General features: G+C 44.8%; 1 protein-coding gene across 13 annotated transcripts in view; it reads right to left on the bottom strand.

The window, feature by feature from the left end:
• Window positions 1-23,130, bottom strand: part of CHL1 (cell adhesion molecule L1 like) — a 131,720-nt gene that overhangs the window by 30,233 nt on the left and 78,357 nt on the right. For 12 of the 13 annotated variants that reach the window (XR_006013705.1, XM_042013748.1, XM_042013701.1 and 9 more), the window contains 7 exons: window positions 22,751-22,856; window positions 20,905-21,095; window positions 13,223-13,345; window positions 12,312-12,482; window positions 10,930-10,977; window positions 8,991-9,111; window positions 5,450-5,634 (listed from right to left, as the gene is read on the bottom strand). Coding sequence is in view for 12 of the 13 variants with exons in the window: in XM_042013748.1 (XP_041869682.1) it covers window positions 5,450-5,634; window positions 8,991-9,111; window positions 10,930-10,977; window positions 12,312-12,482; window positions 13,223-13,345; window positions 20,905-21,095; window positions 22,751-22,856 (945 nt within the window). In the remaining variant the exon portion in view is untranslated. The remainder of the gene's footprint in view (window positions 1-5,449; window positions 5,635-8,990; window positions 9,112-10,929; window positions 10,978-12,311; window positions 12,483-13,222; window positions 13,346-20,904; window positions 21,096-22,750; window positions 22,857-23,130) is intronic. The other variant, XM_042013766.1, reaches the window with a different exon arrangement.

Consider the following 23,130-nt stretch of genomic DNA (forward strand, 5'->3'; position numbering starts at 1 on the left):
ATCCAGCTCAAATCTTCCTCCCTAAGCACGAGCAAGAGGCTCCCACCGCCTTTCCCGGGAGCTGACAGAGCTCCAGGACAGGGCTGATCCACCTGCCCCTCTCCCTGTGCTAGGAACTGCACCATCACCCCGATTTCCTGTTTTTCCATCGTGTATCCAGACCAGAGGCTGATCCGTAACACGTTTAGGAATGGTAGAACATTCTCTCATGGCTGGGGATGAGAGGTTTGGGTGCCCACAGGGTGGTGGTAGAGGAGCAGCCATGTGCGGCTGCGCTCCCCGTGCTCTTCCAGCTCTGGGAAACCTCCTCTGCAGAGCAGCCCAGGAGCATCAGGTACCCAAACCTCGTTGGGAAAACACACCCATAATGAGGGAAGGGAGATGAAGGGGAGAAAAAGAGAATTTATCTCATAAATGCCTGATTTACTGACTGAACGCAGGTCCCTGAGCCTTCAGTGGACAGCCTCAACCCGAAACACAGCCTTGAATTCATCATTTCCCCTTGAAAGGCACCAAACGTAGAGATTTTAACACCAGACCTGATACTGCCTTTTCTGCAAGTGCTGAACAGCACACTGGGCCTCTTTCCTTACTAGAAAAGGTGAGCTAATGTAGGGAAAAACGTGAGGATTCATTAGTTAATGCTCAGAAAATGCTTTGAAGATTAACAGAGCTGTTGCCTGGTAATACAGCAACAGATGTTATCAGTGAGATATGCTCAACCAAAACATCAGTGCTCACACTCACACAGACATTTAAAAGTGACACCCCTAGAGTGGGATGTACTGCCACACCCAGATCGGCATTCCCACAGGAGAAAACCCAGGAGTGGTTTAATCAACATAGAAAGACTGAAGTCAAATTCCAGCCACTAAAGCTTATTTAAAATGATAAGATCATCCCATTTCCTTCACATAGCAGAGATTCTCCTACCACCATCCTCACTCAGTGCCACCTCCCGTCCCACAGTGACATGACCACATCTGTCCAGCTTCCTGGGATTTGGCTCCATGGAAAAACTCTGCAAACATTTTGGTTATGCAGATCTTTTTCCTTCTCTCTCATATATATCATGGTTTCATCAGAAAAAGACGAGTCAAAGGCATGGAGGTGAAAAGGTCTCTAGCAGTCCTGATTAAAGGGTTGATTCGGAATTTTTCCTCTAAATCTGCCACAAACTCAGTACCTGAGACAGGATATTCCTTGTTTTGGAGACACCAGGCACAGGCTGAATAAAAACCACCTGGAATATCCCTTCCTATCTCCACCTGTGCCCACACTCTGGAAATGTGAGCTGATATTTGGTGTCACTGCTTTCCTTTCCCAGCACGGAATTGCTGTGGGTGCTCCAAGGAAGTGATGAGGCTGTGAAGTCAGAGGCAATGAGATTTTGCCAGGTGTGAAATGCAATTTCACAGGAAGGCTGAGGAACCTCTTTCCACGTGGCAGAGGTGCTGTACTGCTTAAAGTATACAAAATACAACAAAATATACACGTATTTTTTAGCGACTCCAAAATCCAGGGGTTGGATAATCAAAGAGTTAATCTGGAAGGGCAAATATTTCCCTGCATCATTTATTCTTCCTGGTAAGAGTAATCAATTTGCTCCTTCTGACTGATTTATGTCTTTATGGGAAATACTGACAGATCCAGAAATGAAAGTGATCTCAAATGGGCATCTCCTGCATCCTTCTGGAGCAGAGCAGGATAATCTCCACCTAAAACGTCCACTAAGGATCCAAACGTTCCCCTCAGCCTCTTCCACGAGTAGAACAAATCTGGGACATCTAACCAGCTTCTGCCCTGCTGCAGTTCAACTCTCCCATCTTCTATCACCCCCAGGGAACTTTGTGGAGAAACTTCCATTCCTCTGCAGGCCGTTGTGCATTCCCCAGATGTAATTTTTCCTAAATTAAAGATATCTGTATTTTTTCCCCTCAGATACCACAATTCTGAGCTCTGTGACCATCCCTGTGGCCTTCTCCTGACCTATCCTGAACAAGTGCATGATGTAAACCTGATTACTTTAGATGAGGCCTTCTCAGTTCTCAGCAGTCTCTTACACCACCACTTTTTTTATACTTTCCAGGCTGATTTTTGCCTTTTCTGCCAGACTAACACTTCCCAGCGATGCTCCCCGTGCCACGCAGTGGATTCTCTGGATGAACCCAACCAGGCATTTCCCAGCCTGTGCTGATGAAGCCAATTAGTGCTGCCTGGTGAGAATTGCTCTGCACTTGTGCTTACTGAAGCCCATCCTTTTTATCCCACACCACATCCCCAGTTTGTCAAGTGCGTTTCAAATTCTCCTCACATCTTCCCAAGGGCTGGGGATCCATCCCACTCCAGGGCCAGCAGCAGCTGCTGCTGTTACCACCTTGGGCTCTGCATCCCTGTTGGAGCAATTTTCCAGTGAAACAGAAAGTTTGAGCCTGATTAAAACACCCGGTTCTGCTTCTGCCTCCCATTAATTTAATCTCTTTTCTTTTTCTCTGGCTGCGTAATAAAAGTATTATGAGACAGAACTGCAAAGGCCCTTAGCTATTACATCATTACTATAATTAATCATTATATTGTAACAATTATTTCTATTAAACCCCATCTAGGAGCCTCAACCAAGATCAAAGTAACTGTAGATCATTGTGATCCTGCAAGGTTTTGAGGTTACATGTACATTTTCTGTTGGGTTTGGTGAACTACAAACCATAACCATATAAACATTTGAAGCCAAAACAATTTGTGGGCTTGCTTTGCTACTTTTTTAAAAAATAATCCTCTCTCATTTTAAAAACAACAGTGGGGTTTTCGTGTCTGCTCAGGTATTCCAGGCTACATCTCCCCTTGCAAAGAGAGATTAAAGTGCTCAAACAGTCAAGCAATTTGCTTGCTGAATATTTTCATATGCTTGGTAATGACTGCCTGAATCTTTGCCCTCAGACTCGGTAGGATTAGCAAGTGGGCTGCATGCAAATATCATTAAAACTGGTGTTTAGAAGGGTGGGGTGTTGGTTTGAGATCCTCAAATACCACAAAGAAGAACAGAAAACGTGGCATAGTGACAGAAAAGCCCTGCTTTACACCTCAGCACTCCACTGAGGATGGCTGGAGGTTAATAACAGATAATTTTTCTTCCATTTTTAATTTTCTTCTCCCTGCATGCATCCTGGGAGAGGAACCTGTCAGGTGTGAGGGAACCCCACGTCAGCACAAGCTCCCTGAAGCCTCCTGAAATTAATGCTCATGGCAGAGCTCAGGATCTGCCCTTGAGTGTGCTCACAGGGGCTCCTGCAAGAATGATGAACGTGTCCATCTGTGATTAATGACAGCGACGTTTGCTGTTCAGAAATTGTAGAAGACAACTGTTTGGGCTCAGTTTTACCTTGATACCTTGGATGTGAGGTGACTCCTGATGGGAAGAATCCCTGCTGGTGACAGGAGCCACCATTAGTTACACACAGGGAAAATGGATTTAATAGCAATTGCAAAAGCAATTTTTTACATTGCAATTGCTGGAGTGGGATTATTTCCTTCTTTTCTCTTTTTCTAAGCACTTGTTTGTTAATAAGCAGGAATAACAATTTGCCAGGAAGTTTTCTTTTCTCTGGAGACTGTGGGAGAGGAAGGTCAATATTCTAAACTGCAAAATTAATGTTATTTCTCTGGTATTTTAGTTTCTGCAGCTCCTGCAATTTCTTTGAAGGGATCGATTTTTGCAGCCGAGAAAATCATAGCCAGATTGTTAAAATATTCTGCTACAGCAGAGATGCTCCACACCATCTGGAAGGATTTCTAGGAGTCAGCACTTCCCCTCCATTGCAGCTGAGAAGTTGCCATGCCCTGGGATCCTCCTCTGCCACACGCCCAGCACAGGAAAGAGGAGTGCAAGGGACATGGTTGGGTCAAGTGAATGGAGATAGTTCATCAGCCACTGGGAGAAAAATCTTTTCCTCAGGTGATGAGCAAATACAGAGCAGAGAGCTCAAAGTGCTCTTCTCCCATCAAAAATCTGGTGAGCATGGAGGGGTGAAGAGCCCAGATGAAAATGAAGCAGTTGGAAGATTCCAACAGGGTAAAACTGCCCAGGATTTATTTTATTTTTTAAGTGCAGAGCAGAGGTTGGAGCATTTTTCATCAGGGAAATGTTTTCAGCAAGTTTTTCAGCTGAGCCTCAGGATTCACATTTTGGGCAGAGAAAGTGGCAGGGAGAGTTCTTGGCTCTGTAAAGACTCCTCAGAGCTCCGCCTGGATCCTAAGAAAGGGCATCTCCACCTGGTGCACACCTTAGGGTTTGGGCAGAAGGGAGAAAGGAGCCTTGGATACTCAGTGAGGTGACAAAAAGGGTCATATTTCCATTTTTTAAACCACTAAAAATAGTTGAAAGTATTTTTTTACTTTGTTTCACAAGTCTTTATGATACTTCTCAGGGATTACACAGAAAACACCCTCAGCTCAGGTTGTGCCTATACAGAAATCCCAGCAAAGGGACAGGTGAAGGAGACAAGGGGTGGTACCTTGTCTGCTCACTGAATTTTCACAGCCCTCCCTAAGAACCCACTTTTAGTGGAAAACAAAGCAAAGGACTTGAGCTAAATGCCCCTCTGATCCAGCCCAGTATGGCCATTTTCACAGAGTTTAAGAGCAAAAAGAATAATTAGATCTTTTTGTCTGACATTCAGCTTAGTACAAGACATTTCATCAGTATCTCTGCTTGACTCCCTCCCATCTTTTAGATATTGAAGCTGCCCACATATTTATACTGCTCACTGCTTTGTAAGGCCTTCATGGTTCAGGGGAAAAAAAAGCAGCATTATTTACATATTTTTTGTTTGGTTTAGAGGTGCTACTTTGTGCAAACCTTCCCAAATTCAAGAGGCCGGCATAAATTGATGGAATTGCCTGAGTCATATTGATGCCATGATGATTTTTTGCCTTTTCTTTCAAACCCCTGCTATACCTTTTTACAATTCCTGTATTCTTAGTGCTTTTTGCCTACATTCTTGGCCTTGTTTGTTCAGCCAGGAGACTCAACATCTCAGAAGCTTCGTGGCTGGGGATCAGTGTGCCCCAGACCCCAAAGTCCTCTCCAGAACACATTCTGTAAACTGAGATAGAACCATCCAGGGGAAGGCTCCTTGGGGAGGGGGGCTCACTTGAGCCTCTCATTGGGGAATCTTTGATAGATGTGCTAATTAGTAACACCTATAATGTTGTACCAGATCTTTTGGGGTGTGCATTGCTGTGTGCATGGAGGTGCACTTGACCTAGATGTGTGCACCTAAGGATCCTTAAAATAAATACCAAGGTAAAATCCCTTTTTCCCTTCTAACCGTGTTTGGCTCTTGATTTTAAGACCAGGAAAAGGCATCAATATTAACAAAGAGCCTCTTTCACTTCCCTTTTCCCACCTTTTTGTCCCAAAACAATAATCTTAGTAGAGAGAACTGAGCACCTTCCACATGCACGTGGAACTCGTGCCAGGCCCTGCCCATGGGGTTGCTGGCTGTGCACTGGTACGTCCCCTCATCAGCCGCTGTCACTTGGTCGATCTTCAGGATCTTCCCAAAATTCTCTGTCTCTGGCTCGTCCTTGGGCATGTTCCCAGTGACCTTTACCCAGCTGAGATGAGGAGTTGGGCTGAGAACAAAGGAAAAAAACAAGATTTTGAGTTGAGTACAAGAAGCTGCTGTGATGCTTCACGTGGCAGAGCTGCTGGAGTTCACGCCTGGGGTTTGGGAGGTGTTTTTTAGAAGATTTTGAGCCCTTTTAAAACTCTGGGGCTACCTAAGGGTTATACCACACAGCTGCCCTACTGCTCCTTGACCTGCAGAACCCCTGCGAGTGGGATTTTCACCAGGCCAAAGCACGAGGCTGCATTCCTTGGATGTGTCTTGGCATGGACAGCAGGAAAGGGGCTGGAGCTCATTCCATCCTCCTCCAAAAGGGCACCTAAGGACAGCAAAGGAGGGCCAGACTTCCTTGCAGGGCCTCCCCCCTGCCTGCCTCTTGGAGGTGGCCAAAATGCTCTTCCCATCCTCAGAAAGCGCCGACAGTGACACAGAACTGGGGACAGACGTCGTCTGCACGTCCCCAGCAGGGCTGGGTGACCCCGACACCGCACAGGACGCTCGGCCACAGTGCGAGAGCTGCTCCCTCCTGTGCCCATCTGTCCCTGTGGCTCAGTGCCCAGGCAGGAGGCACAGAGCCCCAGGTACCCAGAAATTCTGCTGTTCCACCCGCTCTGAGCACAGCCCTGCAAACATCCCATTATTCCCTGCAAGAGCCCTCATCCCACTCTTGTCCCAAAGCCAGCTCCATGCTGCACTGAGGCCGTGCCCTCCTGCCACTGCCACTGCTCAGGGTATAAATCTTCAAAAAATGACAGATTGGAAATGTCCTTAATTCCCTGTTTTGCAGCCGGGTGCCCCCGATCTGAGTTCCTTGAAATCCGCTTCCATGGTCTGTGGGCATTTGGCAGCATGGGTTGGCAGAGATGTAGGCAAAGCTGATCATTTTTCTGCTGAAAATGGGAATTCTAGCAAATAAAAGTAACATTTGGTTCTAGAAGTTGCATTTTTGAAGGATTTCAATGAAAAGATGTGTTTGGTGATAAGGCAAAGAAGTACTTTGTGTTCTTTCAAAAGTGACTACTTAAAAAAAACCCTTTCAGTTAAAAAATGAATTTTTAAACGTTTTCTGCAAAATTTTTGAGTGAAACAAAAATACTTCTTGCTTTTCACCTTTTTCCAAAGGGACAGGAAGACTTTTCTGGCTTTCTCTTCTTGTATCTGATATTCATGCTTGCACATCAAAATTCCTATTTGAGTATTTCCAAGGTGATTTCCCTATTAAACCCCATGAACACCCTCTAAAATCAGAGCTGTGGCTATGGGGAGGTTTGTGGGTTGGCAGATTTGTCTGATGGGGAGTGAATTAGACGAGGAAGTGTTGCAACAGGGAAGCAAAACTCACTGCAGATACCTGGAGTGAGTCCAACAGAGACAAGTAATGCACCTCCTTTCGGGAGTGCCAACTCAGCTCCTTGCCAGCTTCCACCAGCAATGCCCTTCAAGCCCATATGGAAAAACAAAATACCCTAAACATGCTCAGGCAGATAAATATCCTGACTTTGGAATTTTATGGAGGGAATATAATTGCAGAGCCTTTAATAGGAATTATCCCCGTGTGAAGCGGAGTCTGCAGCTCCACGTCCAGCACGAGGGGCCGGTGATTTAAAGCTCTGCTCCACACAAAGCTCTGTCACAGCCAAACCAGAAGGACTCCGCTCTCACTGGGGGTTTAGTGGATGCACAGATTTTCTGTTTCTCTGGTGGCAGCTCCACTATTGCACTGACAGGCACATGGGAGAAACTGGGAAATTGGAAGAGCAAAGCAGGGCTCGTGTCTGAGTGAGTTGGAGCAGCAGGAAAAGGTCTGAGAAGGGAATCACAGCTTCTTGTGAGGGTGGCACTCAACATTTGTTATTTCCCATTCCTTTCCTTGCTTACCCTTAGTCTGCCCCGTGTTATTTACAACGAGGACAGAATTGTCCCGATTTCCCATCATAAAGCATCTATTTTACCCCTTCCCTATATTAAATCTTTCACTACCTGAAGGGAGTCAGCAAGGTAGAGCGTGATTATTTAAAAGAGCTTGGAGTGACAGGACAAGGGGGAATGGCTTCAGACTAAGAGAAGGTTTGGATGGGATATTAGGAAAAAACTCTTCCCTGTGAGGGCGGTGATGCCCTGGAACGGGTTGCCCAGAGCAGCTGTAGTTGCCCCATCCCTGGAAGTTTCCAAAGTTTGAGGTTTGCCCTTTGCTGTTGGATTTAGCAGGATCAAACCAATACAGCTGATTCTGGTCCGCTGTCCTCCTACAGAGCCATGGGTTTGTTCCTCAATGTTGCAAAATTATTAAAGGATCAGGGGCATGGATCACTGATAGAATTATGGGATCAATAAAAGAACTGTACAAGCAAGAGCCTGCAAGCAAAAGGCCTGAGAAAAACTGTCTGCATGAGAAAAACCCCTGTGTGAGAAACAGGCCTGGGAACAAGAAGGGAGTTTTGAAGCGATGCAGCTGTGCTGATAAGATGTGCTGACCGGGAGAGAAGGGAGGCTGAACTCTGAATTCTTTTAATCATAACATGACTGTAGAAGCTTGCCAATGTAGTCCAATTATGTAGAAGCAGAAATGCGCTTTGATAAGTTTTAAGCCACTTAAGAGTTAACAAGCTGGTATACTATATAAGTGCCTCTGGATTGCTAATAAAGGGAGCTTGCTTTTATCAACCATATTGGTTTGGACTGCAATTTCTCCCCCCACCGGAGTCCACGGACCTTTTTTTTTTCCCAACACCTCGATATCCTGTCCTTTGTGAGGACACCATGGACTGAACGTCCTTTATGGAAATCCTGGATGCTGGGGAATGGACACAGCCAGGCTCCCACTCACACCTGAGCCAGCACCTCCTGCTGTAACCGAGATTGACGGTTCTTCCCTCAATGGCCCAACCATTCCTTAAAGCATGTCTTCTATTACATCACTCAAGAACTTTGCTCCCAAAAACCTGACATCTCACACCTGGAAAACTTTAAATAATTTTGAGCACTGAAGCAAAACTGAATTGGCAAAATTAGAACAGAAACTTCGCAGGTTGTGCACCAAAGCACAGAAGCTGATGCTGACGTTATTTAGTTTCTCAACATCTCAAAAGTAGCACTACTGAAAAAATTTCAATTTTTTTAATAGGACAGTACAAAGAATTCCATACTTACCATGCTATGGTTTTAATTACTTGTTTACAAGCTATAGCTATAACCAATACACCACTGTTGCGTGTACTCTGTGCTGTTTTACAGGTACAAAAAGCTCTGCACAGGAGTTCAGTTTAAAACTGTTGCATAATTTGTAACATCCCTTTTTTTTCTTTTTTTGCTCATTTCTCCCTCCAAAGGTGATTAAGTTTGTGCAGCATTTTCATTACTCACAGCCCTTCAGCAATACACTCGAGGAGCAGGACACCTCCCTTGATGACAGTGACTGATGAGCTACTGCCAGCAGATTCAGGAGGGATCAGCAGTTTGGGTTTCCTCTCCTTGATAAAATTTGCTGAAAGATAAAATAAAAGAGAAGTTAGGTGTGAAAGCTCAGAGCCTTTGCTTATCCTTCAATAATGCCACAAGCATCACTGCTGCCAGAAGGTTTTTTATTTATACACTTTGAGACTAATCCAGGAACTTTTATTTCTCCTGATAACAGTCAGAAGGGAGGTACAGTGATACCAACAGGCAGCAGTGCTGATGAAACCCCTTTTCCTATAGTTTTATATCCTGTTTGCCTAGGACTGGCCCTTCCTATCACCCCTCAGGCAGTCTGATCTCTCAGCTCCTGATCTTTACGTCCACACTACCTTTCTTCTGCATTAGCTCCATCATCTTTTAAACCTGAGGTGAAACCCACCTTTCCTGACTTGAGCATCCCACAGAATCATCCCTCTTGCTCCAATTATTAAATCTACAGTAATGGAGATAGAATTTGCAAGGAAGACTGCAAAAATAATAAAACAAGATTGACCTGCATTTGATTCCAGCAGCCCATTTGTTCCAGCCTGCCAAACAAGGGCTTTAGGATGAAAAATGCAGGGTTCAGTGGCTGCCCAGTTATCACTATCGTAACAATTAGCACACTAATGAATCAGTCCCCAAATGGTGCTAGTTCCTCAAAAATAGCCAATTATGGTTGCGTTGGTAAAAGACCACATAGATCTCTCTGAACCATTTTCTCATTTTTAAATTTAATTTCCCCTTGCTTTGCATCTCTACAAATCTGTGTCACAAGTGCCCTGAGCTGCAGCAGAACACGTTGGTGCCTCTGGACACACTCAAACATTTCCCATCTGCCCTCCACCTCCTGCTGCCAAAGGCAGCCAGGCCGCCCTTCCCAGCAGGAGTTCAGACATCCCTTTGAGGGAAAAACTGCTTCTGGAGTGGCAGTCACAGTGCACAAGCCCTGCTTGTCCTGCTCCCAGGGCTCAGCTCCATGGGCAAAGTTGAAGGAGTGATGAGTGCTCTTAGTTATCCATCCCAAAACACTCCAGGATAACCCCCTTTTTCAGAAACCTCAATGCTTGTCTGGCAAAAAAAGCTCCTTGAGGAAGTTAAAATTGAGCATTTAAAAAAAAAAAGAGAAACTCTCAAAAGCAATTTAACCAAAGAAATGAAGAATCAAGAGCTACAAGACTCTACATTTCACATATTTGAAACAAAAGGAAGAATTGGGTGGAGAATTGCAGGAACAGCCACCATGCTGCCTGCATGGAGAGCAGGATATTTTCAGGATCTGCTCCACAGAGAGGGGCTCACAAAGCAACAGGAGATGGGAATCCCCAGGATGAGAAGTGCTTTGGTGTGCAGGTGACACAGACAGGGCACCACACAGAGAGAACCACCTCCCATCTACACCGTGGTGATGGGGACAGCCGAGACAGGGCACCCAAAGCTCCATAAATCCACACCCTGAGCTCATTCTGGAGCAATGCAGCCCTGGGGTGACATGAATTTGGGGTGTCAAACCCTGGCTGACTCATCCCAGAGTCCTCTTAACAGCCAGGAAAAGATTTGGAGCATCCAGCTCTGGCTCCTGCTCTGAACTGATAACACCAAAACCCCAGGACATCAGCCTCCTTACTCCCACCTCCTTACAAAGCATGAATGCTCCTTTCTCAAGTGAAAAAACAACCTTTTTTATTAAAAACCCTGCAGATTGCTCTCAAAAACTACAAAGATGAGCCAATTGTCCTCCCTGGGCCACTTAAATCCATCCCATCGCAATCAAGAGGCTTTTGTGATGTGTTTTTTAGCAGCTCCCATTTCACCTCAGCCGGTGGAGTCTCAGTTCAAAGGCTAAAAACAGATGCATTCAACTCACCCTTAGTAACAGCAGCGTTAGGTGAGCCTGAGTCATTAGCATGCTTTACTGAAATAAATAAAAATGACAACCAAACAAACATGCAGGGTTGAGACAGAATCAAAAGAAACCACAAATCAACCAAAACAAAACCATGCCCCTCCCCACCCCCCAATTTCTGCCCCAAAAGAAAAGAAGAATGAAAAATATAAAGGAAAGCAACAGATGAGCAACAGAGCTTTGAAAATACAATGAGAATGCCTTAAAGTTCTGTGTTACTCTGCAAAATACCCCATGGGTGATATAATCAGCATTTCATCCTCGCTATCTACAGTAATAAAAATCACTAACTCCTAAGTATCCACTAAAGAGAAATGTTATAAAATTTATCGGTTCTCTTGTTTCTTATTGTTTTTTTTTCCCTACCTATTTATTTTTAATGCGGTCCCTCACCATGCCATTGGCACAGATTGGAGTGGGCAATGTCAAGCTGAATTTACAGAACCCTTTCAGTTCATGCCTCTCATTTTTTCCTGGCCCAAGTCCTGTGGCTTTGCTGACAAGGTGGACACATTGAAGTGAGTTTTTTGGGCGACTTCCAGGGCTACCAGCAGCCAAAACCCATCTCGTTTTTCTCTAATCTCTGTGTGCATCCGTGGGGGAGGGAACCCATTTGAAAAGCCATGAAGATGGCTTTAATTTGGATTTTTTTCTCACAATTATTACCCCAAGATATGATCTAAGCAAGCGCTGAGACACACAAAGCCACTTTTAATCCTATATCTTCTTATCCCAACAAGAAAACTCTCAAAATTCACATATTAAATATGAGGGTTTCATTCACGAAGACAAAATTCTCCTTGGCTTTCTGGGCTGCGTAGGCCCGAAAGATCAGAATTTTTAATGAACAACAGAAATCTTCAATTCCCTACACATCATTTCATCGAGGGACTGGAAAACACCTCTTGTGCCACCACTGATGCTCCAGGCTGCCTGGAAAAACCCGGGAAGCATCGTCCTTCCAACCTCACTGCTGCAGCTGCACCAAACCAGGCCTTGCCCTGGGTGGAGGCAGCCACCAAGTCCTCAAAAGCCAGTGAAGTCCCATTCCTGGGGGACCTGCTGCACTCAAGAGCAGCAGATTTCCCTAATTCAACCTTGGCTTTCGCTGTGGGGACAGCAGGAGGAAGGACAGGGCGCTTTTGGGCTCTGACAGCTGCAAGAAGCTTTTCTCAGTGAAATGTAGCCCGAAGAACGAGGTTAATAACGCAGGAAATAAACCCAGCACCGTGCCCTTTGTGGAGAGAGGCTCTCCTCAGAGAGCCAGGGCACCCATGTGCACACACTGCTGCCTGGGGAGCTCAGGAAACAAGAGCCAACAAACAGCTCAGCCCCACACTTACACCGGGAAACCCTCAGCGTCATCGGCATTTTCTGCACGATGGTCCTGAGCCTCGGGAAGGCTGCAAAGCAGCAATAGTCACTCCTGCTGTCGCTTTCTTCCACGTTGGCGAAGTAGAGGTCTCCCTTCAGGCTCATGGAGACCCTTTCATCTTGTGGGATGTGCTGCAAATCTGGCAAGGAAAGATAATTGTGAGGTGGGAATGACACGGAGCTGCTTCACCAAAGTGGCTCTGAATGCTCCCCTCATGTGCTTCCTTCCAGATACACCCAGAGAATGAAACTCCAAAGGGAAAGAGGCAGAAAATCCAGCAGAACCGATGCGTTATTTACCAATATTCAGTGGACAAGTGATAAAAAATATTTTTTATATAATAATATATACCTTATAATAATAACTGCTAAGGAAAAATTGATATTAAAACCCCTGAGTTATTTTGCTTCCCAAAAGCCAGAAATTCCTGCAGAACACAAACACTGCAGAATAACAGGACAGAAACCCACAACAAGGAACTAATTATATAAACCTGGTGGATTATTTTTCCTTTACTATCACAAATCAATCATTAATTTATGGGAAGAGAAAAACAATAATGATAGAAATAACATATTGACAGGTGATCTCCTCTCTCCTGTAACTGCAGGACTCCTCATCACTTACCAATATATACATTTTTTGGTATCTCGTATTTAATGAGATGTTGTGTCAATGCACTCTACAATTTAACTTTGGGTCGTGCAAAGTCACATCTCCATCCTTTGCTTTTCAGTTTTATTCTTCAATATCCAGATATTCCTCCCAAGGACTTGCACAATTACCAATCCCATCCATGATGAACCTGCAATGAAACTGCTCGGGAAGACAAATGCTTTGAGCCCCCTTGTCTGAATTGTGTAAAAAACATTTACTCACCAATATTCATCCAGTAGATATGCAAAGGGGGGATGCCTTTTGGGGGGTTGCAGTGCAGGATCACAGAATCTCCATGCTCCACATCCAGAGGCTCGATTTTTTCTTTGGGGAATTTTGGTACACCTGCACAAAAAAGCAAAGAAATTCCTCTTTTATTGGTACTTTTTGAAATTTTGCCTTTTGCTTCCCCCTTGATAAGAGTTTTAATGAAATATTTACCTTTACATCATCCTTTGCATTCTCTGCCTTTAATACATATTTTAATTTACAAAGAGGCACAAAGTAATGATGAGTTTTACTCAGAGTAGGAAATCCCTGCATTCTGGGACACTCAGAGCTGGAATCCCTTCATTCACAAAGTTCTTGGACCATCCTGTGCAGAGCCAGGCACCGAATGGCGATGTTCAACACTTGTTTGTGATGTCCTGTGCTTTGCTTTGGCTTTAGTTTAATGCGTTTCTTTTCAAACTCTTTCTTTAGCTCCTTTGTGCTGTCTGGAAGGGACAACTCAAGGCCACAGAGTCCCTAAGGACAAGCCTGGCACAGAGGGCTGTGCACTGAGGGGGCCCCAGCTGCTCCCAGGAGATCAGAAACCAGCCTGGGAGTGTGGAATATTCTGGTTAGCCTTGGATAAAACATGGTTCCCAAGGATCCACTGCAAGTCACTGCAGGTGAGGACAGACATCAGGCAGCTGCTCCACCTCGTGCCTGGAGCTGTCCCAGCTCTTCTCCATCTCCAGGATCAGAGGAAGGCTGGTGTGAAGCCTCTGTCCCCTCCTCATGCCCTCAGGTGTGGAAGCTCAGCCGTGGATTCCTGCAGGCTCAGGGTGCAGGGAAAGGCTTGCCACAAAGCTCGCACAGGGCTGCACCAGGGCTGCTCTAGCTGGGCTTAAATATAGGTTAAATCATTAATGGATCAATGTTTAATCACCCACAGCACCTGATGCCAGCTTTTTGTTCAAAGCCTGGTCCATGCTTGGCAAACCTGGGCAACCTTGGATGCCCAAAATGCCACTGGAGCTCGTCTGAGAAAATGGGGAGCAGAGCTGGGCTGGAGCCCACCCCAGACCAAGGGAGGCTCAGCTCAGAGGTGATCACAGAGAAACCCCAGCCTGCAAAACGCAACCACTCCTCGAAGGAACTGAGCTAAGGCAGTTTCAGGGCTGACGTCGCCTCCTGCTTTCATTTCAGGCAGGTTCAAACTGGCCAAAGTTTCACTTCAGAGCAGCATCAACCAGCAAAATGAGCAGCAATTAAACAGCAAAGGATGGAGAATGTCCTGGCTGTGCAGAGTCAAACTGGCACAGCAAACATCACCTTCCTGGTGCCCGAGTCATGACAGGGAGCTCGGGGAGCAGCTCCACAACCTGAGACATCAGTGGTCCAGCAGGGAATCTGGGCACCACAGTGCAGGAGGCAAAGGAGAGGGGGAGAAATGCAGGGACAGGACTCTGAGGACACTTTACACATCTCAGGACTAGTAAACATTAAAAGAAGCAATCACTCCAGTGCTGATTGCCTGAATGCAGACTCTGCAGAGATTGGATCTCCAGGAGGGTTATTAATAAGTTAGGAATTCTTAGGAGAGGCAAAATGCAGCTAATGAGCATCACCCACCCTGTAGGTGAAATTTCAGGTTAGAAAAAAAGAGCTGCATATTCATATCCAGTACATGGAAAATACATCTGCTGACTGCAGAGGTGAAATATTTTCCAGTAGGAAAAAGCCAATTTCTTGATCTAAAGCTTGTTTATTCCCCAAAGCACGTCACTCACAACAAAACTTTAAGTAAGCTGGATCAGGTGAAGGATAAGGGATTTCTGACCAAACCAAAGAGACCAGCAAATGGACTAATATGGGATCACTTATCTAGGGCATTGGCACCCCTTGTTCAAACCCATTTTTTGCCTCATTTAGCACAACCAGATCTGGGTATCCGATATCCCAGCTGGGTGCCGTAACCACGGGGCTTCTCAGTGCATTTCTGTGGCCAGTAATTAACAGGATTATACAGAAATACAGTGAGTCCCACCAGGAGACAGTGACAAGTCATGGTGCTGGTGGCATTAGCTGGCAGCACAGACGTTCATCTCCAACATGGAGCCCAGATGTTGGCAGCTGGACTTCACTGGGGGAAGCAGCAATTTGACCCCAAATGTCCTCCACCTCCAACAAGTATTTGCACCACAGGTGATCACGGCTTTTAGCTCCTTCCATGCTGTTTTTTTTTTGCTTAGTTCACCATGGAAAGCGTTGGAAAACTTTGATTTTCCTCCTCGTAATGGATAAATTTGAGTGACTTAATCCTTGAAGCTTTGCAGGAGATGAAAACTCTTGATAAATTCCTGAGGCAAACCTTCTGACAAGCACAATTTTTTTTTGCTGGGGTCCCACTGGTCTCAACGACTAGAAAAATACCTGCTTCTGAATTCCGATTTACTAAAAATAAAAAACTTCTGTCACATTAGACTTTGGATTCTGTACATCAATCTTCAGTACATCTATGCAGGCAATATTTTGGATTTTTTTGCAGTGCTCCTATGTTCTAATTAGTGGATATTCCAGAATCAATCACCACTGATTTGTGGCTGATCACAGAAGCTGTCGCAGCTGAGTTAAACTCAGAAGCATTGCACAAAATTAATTGTGCTGTGGAAGTGTTTAATACTGTACAGAGCTCTCAGTGCAGCACATGGCCACTGAAAAATCCAGCTGATGGCTCTGTAGCGACAGCACTGAAAGGGTCACATCAATCTTCCATGAATTCCCCACACAGGGATGTGACCAGAGGGGACAGAGAATCCAGCACAGCTCTGGGGGAGAACAGTGGGCTTTAGTGACTCTGAGAAAGGCTGAGGGGCCAGGAGGGCTCTCACCACACAAAAATCCCTTGGTGTGCACGTGGAACAGCCATGGGGCAGATGGAAACCTGCATTCCCAACTCCTGCTATGGAGAATCTCCTAAAATACCGCCCTGACACCTCTTAAAATACTCCTGGGAAAGGCTTTGTCACCAAGGTTTTTCTCCTGACAAGGCTGCACTCAAAAACCAGAATTAAAGTGCTCTGACAGTGTGTGAACCATGGAGATGGAAGATTATCAGTGGCCAGAGTCATTTGTGCAAGGAGCCAGGATCTGCTTAATCCCTGGGGTGACTCAGAGTTTAATGACTGAGCTGTGCTTGAGACCAGGCTGAAGCACCACTGGCAGATTAGGGGGGCTGGGAGAAAATCCAGAAAGGAGCCTGAGTCTCTCTTCCTCATCTCTTCAGAAAATGCAGCTTCTCAACCTAAAGCAAACAGGAGGGAGACCAATACAGTGCAACACAAAGGATTAATTTGAATTTAGAATTCAATTTAATTTGAATTTAGAGATTCAGAAATACAGCAAGCAGAGCTGGGAACCCCAGTCCCCAGCATTGCTCCAGATTTACTCAGGGATCCATTTAGGACACCTTGTCCTACAGCTCAGTTTTTGTCCTACTGCTGATTACAGTGACTTCACACTAAAATTGCATCAATTATGGCAATTTATTCCAGTTTATGTGAGAATGGAGCCCGTTCCAGCTGGTATTTTACATGTTTTGGGGTCAAGTGTGGAGAAATCGAACAAAGGAAAACCATTTCTCCAGGCAACTTGTCCTTGAGATCCCTGTGTCTTGTTTTTATCAATATCAGGTGTAAAATGGGAGTGAATTCGGGATGGTAAATCAGCACTTAGCAAATATATTGTGAAATTATTGTAGAAAAACATCACTGTAACCCAGGTCTGGCTTTATAGCCTTTGCTGTTGTTTCTGCTGGAGATGTCCTGGCATAAAGGAGAGCTCAGCCTGACCCATCATGGATATTCTCATATTTTTCCTTACAAATAAACCCTTAAAGGATGTAAAAGTGAGACCAAGCAGAAATAGTCAAGAAATTTCTATAACCTCAAAATTTCCAGCTCCTTAGACACTTTAATTAGCATTTAATTATGATTTTTTATACAGATCTGTATCTTGTACAGCAAACAGCCCAAAATATCAAGGAATCTTAACCACGACTTTCCGTCCCTGATCTTGAGCTGCACTGAGTGAAGCTTGGGAAGCTTCCAGGGCTCATCTCCGTGCCTCAATTGATATTCTGATCCAGGAGCAGGAGCAGTAGTTAAATCTGTGATTTCCATTACATCCTTTGAACTCTTTATGAGATATGATCCTGCTTGTTTATGGATTTTTTAATTGCTGCCTTAAGTTGAAAAAGTTAGCAAAGCCTGCCTGTCAGGAAGAGCGTGGCTGGGAGTCCACTCGCTCCCAAAGGTGTGGAATGGAATCAGCGACAGCTGTTTCTGCATAAATCTCTGTTACCTTTTCAAAATGATGGCCACAGGCAAGGATCAGAGTGAAACCAAGGATTTAGGAGGCCAGAAAAGCTGCCACAGGTAAAGGATGGCTTAGGAGGCAAGAGGGTTAAATTTCATTCCCATCACCTGCAAAGACTCGGTAAATTGCTCTCTTTTGTTTTCTCTTCCATAAAGGTTACACCAAAGCCTTCCTGAAACTGGGATGGCCTACTTCATCAGCTCAGTATCTTTTACTGATTTCAGGATATTCACACCTGAGTGTTCGAATATCAACTTAGGTCCTGCTTTCTTTAGGAATTCTTGCACTAACGTCACTGGCAGAGCACAGCCTGCCACGGGATAATTCTCCGTTCAGCCAATATTTCCATCCTCAGGTCTCTGGTCCTCTGGAGCAGCAGCTATAGAAAAACTGAGCATAAATCTTAACTCAGTCTGTCATGAAGAGTCTTTTACAGCAGAGTTAATTAAAGAAGTTTAAACTGTACTTCTTCTCCTTCCTCTGGCATTGGGCCTGCTCACTAATTCAAGCAGCAGATTCCCGAAATGCTGGAGGAGGGGAGCTGAAGTCTGTGTTCTCACCATTTAAATTCATTTTCATGCTGAATGTATCTTGTAACAATCTGGCCTTTGTTAGAGCTGCAAACACATCGAGATCCTCAGAGCCCATTCTTCCCCTCTCCTTAATGTCATCCTGCATAGGGGAGGTGGGGTATTTTCATTATGTAGGTGAGATTTAATGATCATTTCTGCTGACATTTCTATTGCTTCCCTGGAATGACTACTGTGAGTAAACAGTCTTTTGTTCTCCTTTTCAGCAGCAACCTCACAGACCTAGTATTCTGCTTCTGCAGTGGAAATGTAATTTATGAAAGAAACTGCCCGGCTCTGCTGGGGTTTTCTTCCCTTCCCTGGCACGGTGACTTTGCCAAGGAGCTTTACATCTGACTTGAATACAGCTGGCACAGCTCTGCCACCTCTGCATCATTATCATGAATGCAGGGAGTGATCTCACATGTACCAGTCTCTGCTTCAAAACCTGGGGGTGAATAGAGGTAATTTATCCCCAGCCCCTCTGTGGCAGGGCCTGATTTACAGCGGATCTGTGCACCAGCAGCTCTTTCACTGGGGCACGGTTGTGGAGCATCCAGCACTTTAGAAAATCAAAGGTGCCTTCTACTCCTCTCTGAATCCTGATTTAATTTGCAGCATCTACACTGCACCAGTAAATGAAAGGACTGATGGCAGAAGAGTTCTAATAACAGCAATTGCGCTTTAAAAGATGTGTGAGTTGGGTAAATCCCTCTAATGCATTATCTGTACCATGTATTTATTTGCTGGGTTTAGGACTTTGCATATATTAGCACTAAAATTCCTCTTGCTTTTGAGAATAACCATGTTCACAACCTCTCCATGAATTTGTTGCCATCCACTCCCGCAATATTTAATACCTACTTAAGCTACTCTAGACTGTTTTTCATTAAAAGCAAAAAATCTCTTCCTGAATACAGATTCAATAATCCCAAATACAGACATCAACTCCTTGTTTTCCGTTTTAAGCACCTTTTTTAGTTCAGTAGCAATGGAGTATCAGAATATTATGCTGCTGGAGGTACAAACATGACACTGAGCACTTTAACTCCTCTGAAATGTAATGAGTGTGAGACATTTTGCTTAAGAGAGGTTGTATTAACCCCACTGCCCTGGGGAGACTTCAAAATTAAAAACTATGTCCTGCATAAAGTTTAACTGCAGGACTCTCCTGTCCCTGCCCGAAACTCCAGCTGCCACCAGCTGCCCTGTCCTACCTGTGCAGCCAACAGCTCAATAAACCTCAACTTGCTGTCCTAAAATCTCGTGCAGTTCTCCTCCACTCTGGAATGCTCTTCCCTTTAAACAACTGCATGGTAGTGGAGGCTAAACCACAGAGCAACACCTGGAATCCTGCTAATTCCTCACCAAACACCAAGTTCTGGCATCAGGGATTACTGTGCCCTACACTGCAACATGAAATAGATTTCCCAAGGGAAAAAAAAAAAAACAGTCCATAAAACTGGATGGAAGGGAAGGAAGGCATGTCTTTCATGAGGAGCACTCATAAAATACATTTACATGGCATCCTCAGCAGCTCCCTCCCAGCAACTCTCCCAGCCCTTGCAATGTCCTGTTTTCACTGTGGCCACAGCACCATGACTCTCCCAGCCCTGGCTATGCCTTGAATGCTTCTCAGGATTATTTCCTATACTGAAGACAGGACAAAAATGTTTATTCAGGTTTCTCACAGCCCATTTCATCTGCACTGATCTGCCACAAGTGGGTTTTGTACAAAGCAGCCAGCTCCTGGCACTGTGGGGGTGAGAAGGCTGCGGATGTAACTCCTGCCACAAGGATTCCACCTGAGCATGGAGATGTCAGATATTTGATAACAAAATACCGTAGGGGCTTGGAAATCTGAAAAAATTCCACTGCACTGCTGCTTCTCCTCTCCATCTCTGCCACTGAACTGCATCATAAAACCTGCTTCAGGTTCTCACGCTGCTCCCAAGTTTCTTGTCCTCCCACTGGGAAGATTCTGCTTCAAATTTTCTTCTCCTAATTTCATATGTTTCAATCCTGAATTTAGGACCAAAATGAGTGTTCATCTCTCAAACTACAAGGATTTAATGGATTGGTACAGACCAGCTGTATCAGCTCTGGGACATGGTTTAGTGTTGGACCTGGCAGGGCTGGGTTAAGGGCTGGACTCGATCTTAAGAAGTCTTTGCCAACCTTAATGATTCTTTGACTCTATTCAAAAATTTCATCCCACTTCTACAAACCTGGTCCTTCATCCCTAATTTCCCCCTCTGCCCTTCCTCTGTGCTAATGGTGGAAGCACAAATTTCTAGGATCAGTAATTTTCCCTGCTTTATTTTAAAGCTTGTTTTCCATTCAGTTCCAGGGCTTTATTATTCTCCCCATCAGTATTTATCCCAAACCCTGAATGCTGCTGACATCAGATTAATGAACTCACATCTGATCAAATCACTTCCCCTGGAGCTTTCAAACATTTGCATCCATTGCTATTTTACAGTAATAACCTGTGGGAGCTGATAGTGCAGTGGTCTGAAACCTTGCATCCAGATTTGGTTTCTCTCCTCAAAACCAGGAACTAAATTAAATCATTCCAGGGAGAAAATACAACTTTTTTCTTTGAATATTCACTGAACAACAAACAACTCATGTCTTACCACACACCACCTTAGGGACTGGTTCTTTCCCATTTATTTTGAGGAAAGACAGTTCTCATCTTAATAATAAAAGTAATAATTATAAATTCAAACCAAAAGTAGAAGCCCTTACTTGGAACAATCAGCTCAATTTCTTCTGACATGGCAGTTCCCAGCATGTTGGATGCAAAGCAGCGATATTTCCCTTGGAAATTGTTGATGATTCCCCGGTTTTGGATCACAAAAGTTCCAGAGTTGTTAGATGTAACTATCCTCGGATCAGATGATAAATCAAATGGTTTTCCATCCTTAGTCCAGTTAAAGCTGAAAAATAATAGAGATGTTATAATGGGCAGGCCCTAGAACAGCATTTTGGTACTAAACCACGGGTGAACGTGGGGCCAAGAGGGTTTTATCAAACGAAAAGAAAAACGTCCACGTAAGAGGAGAGAGTTGAGTGGTACAGTGAGCACCGTGCTCCTCTGCCTCGTGCTGGCTCTCGGGCACATCTCTCCTTCCACACACTTTGCTTTTGGACAGCTGGCTGTGACAAGAGACATGAGCACAGAGCTCAGGGCAAGGACAGTGATGAACAGATGTGGGAATGCCAGGGCCACACGCTGACAGGACCTGGAGGCTTGCAAAGGCTGTGGCTGTGGTGGAATTGCTGCTTTGGAATGGCAAAGATCCACAAGAGCTTTTCCCACCCTCCACCATGGCTGAACCAGAAGAAATGGAGATGATTCCACGGAGTTTCTCCTTGCCATAGAACCATTTGTTGTTTTGATGCTGCTGGGGGGTGATTTTGATGAATGCTGAAGCATTTGTCACATCTTCTGGACCTGCAATTCTCAGAGGGACTGAAATTTTAAACTGATTTAAATCTGAACTGATTTAAAATCAGACAGGTGGAAGTTACACATCCATTTGGTAGAATATGTACCCTTTTTGTTTGGGTTGGGTTTTTTTTAAGAGCATTGTTTTAAGAGAATAAATTAATGTCAGCAAAACCGTTGTTTTGGCACTTCACCAGTCTTGGCAAAACTGCCTTGCTCCAGGATGGAGGGAATATTGGATCCTTGCTCCAGGATGGAGGGAATGTGGGATCCCTTCACCTAACAGGCACTGTCACATCGTTTAAATACACCAGGAAACTTTTCATTGATGCACTGACCAACAGTGGAACAAAGGGAATTTGTTATCATGCTACAAATCCCCGTTCAGAGCTCAATTAAAAATTACCAAATCATCTTGATATAAATAAAAGAATGCCCTTTTAAAGTTTAAATTGTGTTGCAGAGAAAGAAGGGAAGGATTAAAGAGAAAAAATGATGTAAAAACCAGCTATTAATTTAGCCCAAACACCATTCAGTTGTGAAAGCCTCGGGAGGAGCTTTTACTGTGTTATTATTACACTCTTGTTAATCACATTTTCATTAAAAATCTTCCTCTTTTCCACACTGGTGTAAACTGCACAGAGCTTGTCTTTGGCTATTTATTTGAATAACTCCTTATGTGTCTCTCTGTACCACTGCCACGGCCCTGCTGGTGTTAGGAACAGACAAGACATCTGATAAAATGCAAATGTGGGGTTTGAATACACAGTTCCATGTGTTTGGGATTTTTAGGGTTGCTGTGGAAGAGGCAGAGGAGCAGCTGGGCCCCTTAGGTTACCATGACCCAGCCCATCTCTTGCAGCACAACCCCGACAAGATTGTTTTTTAAATCACGAGCTGAATTTGGCACGTGCCACAGAAATGAAACATCCCCCAGCAAGGAAAACCATGTTGATACCTATTCACAGGGCAAGTGGAAGTGATGGACCAACAAAAGCTGAATGGCCTGAATGGAAAGCCAAACCTTCACCCCACCGAGGATGATGAGCAGCTTATTGTGCAGCAGCTCCTGACAGCCACAGCAATGTTTGGCAAAGTTAAAAGCAAGCTTGGCTTCTGTTTGCTTCTCCAAGCAGTACTCACGTGGGCTGGGGGTTTCCTCTGGCTTCACATTTAATGGTGAAGTCCTCGTCAAAGGGGTAGGCAACCTGGGTGTGGGATTGCTCCGTGATTGTTGGGAGCTGGGAAACTGAACACAAGGAGGAATCAGGTTAAAAGGCCATTCCAGCCAAACTGAGCTCCCCTTGAGTGGAGAAGGACAATGGCAGGATTGCCTTGTTCCCGCACAAAGTGAGGCTTGCCTTGGGAAAAAGATGAGCATCACCCCCCTGGCATGGATAATACTGTCTGCTCCCCAAAATGATCACTGTCACTGCCTCGGCAGCCAAAGAAAGGCCTGGCAGAGAGACAGTGCCCACCCTCATTGCCCTCCCAACCCAGCCAGGGCAGAGGGGAGCTGGGAC

Source organism: Corvus kubaryi, unplaced genomic scaffold (genome assembly GCF_017639235.1).
Source record: "Corvus kubaryi isolate FWS band 111438036 unplaced genomic scaffold, C.kubaryi_AGA036_p1.0 136, whole genome shotgun sequence".
Taxonomy (NCBI): Eukaryota; Metazoa; Chordata; class Aves; order Passeriformes; family Corvidae; genus Corvus; species Corvus kubaryi.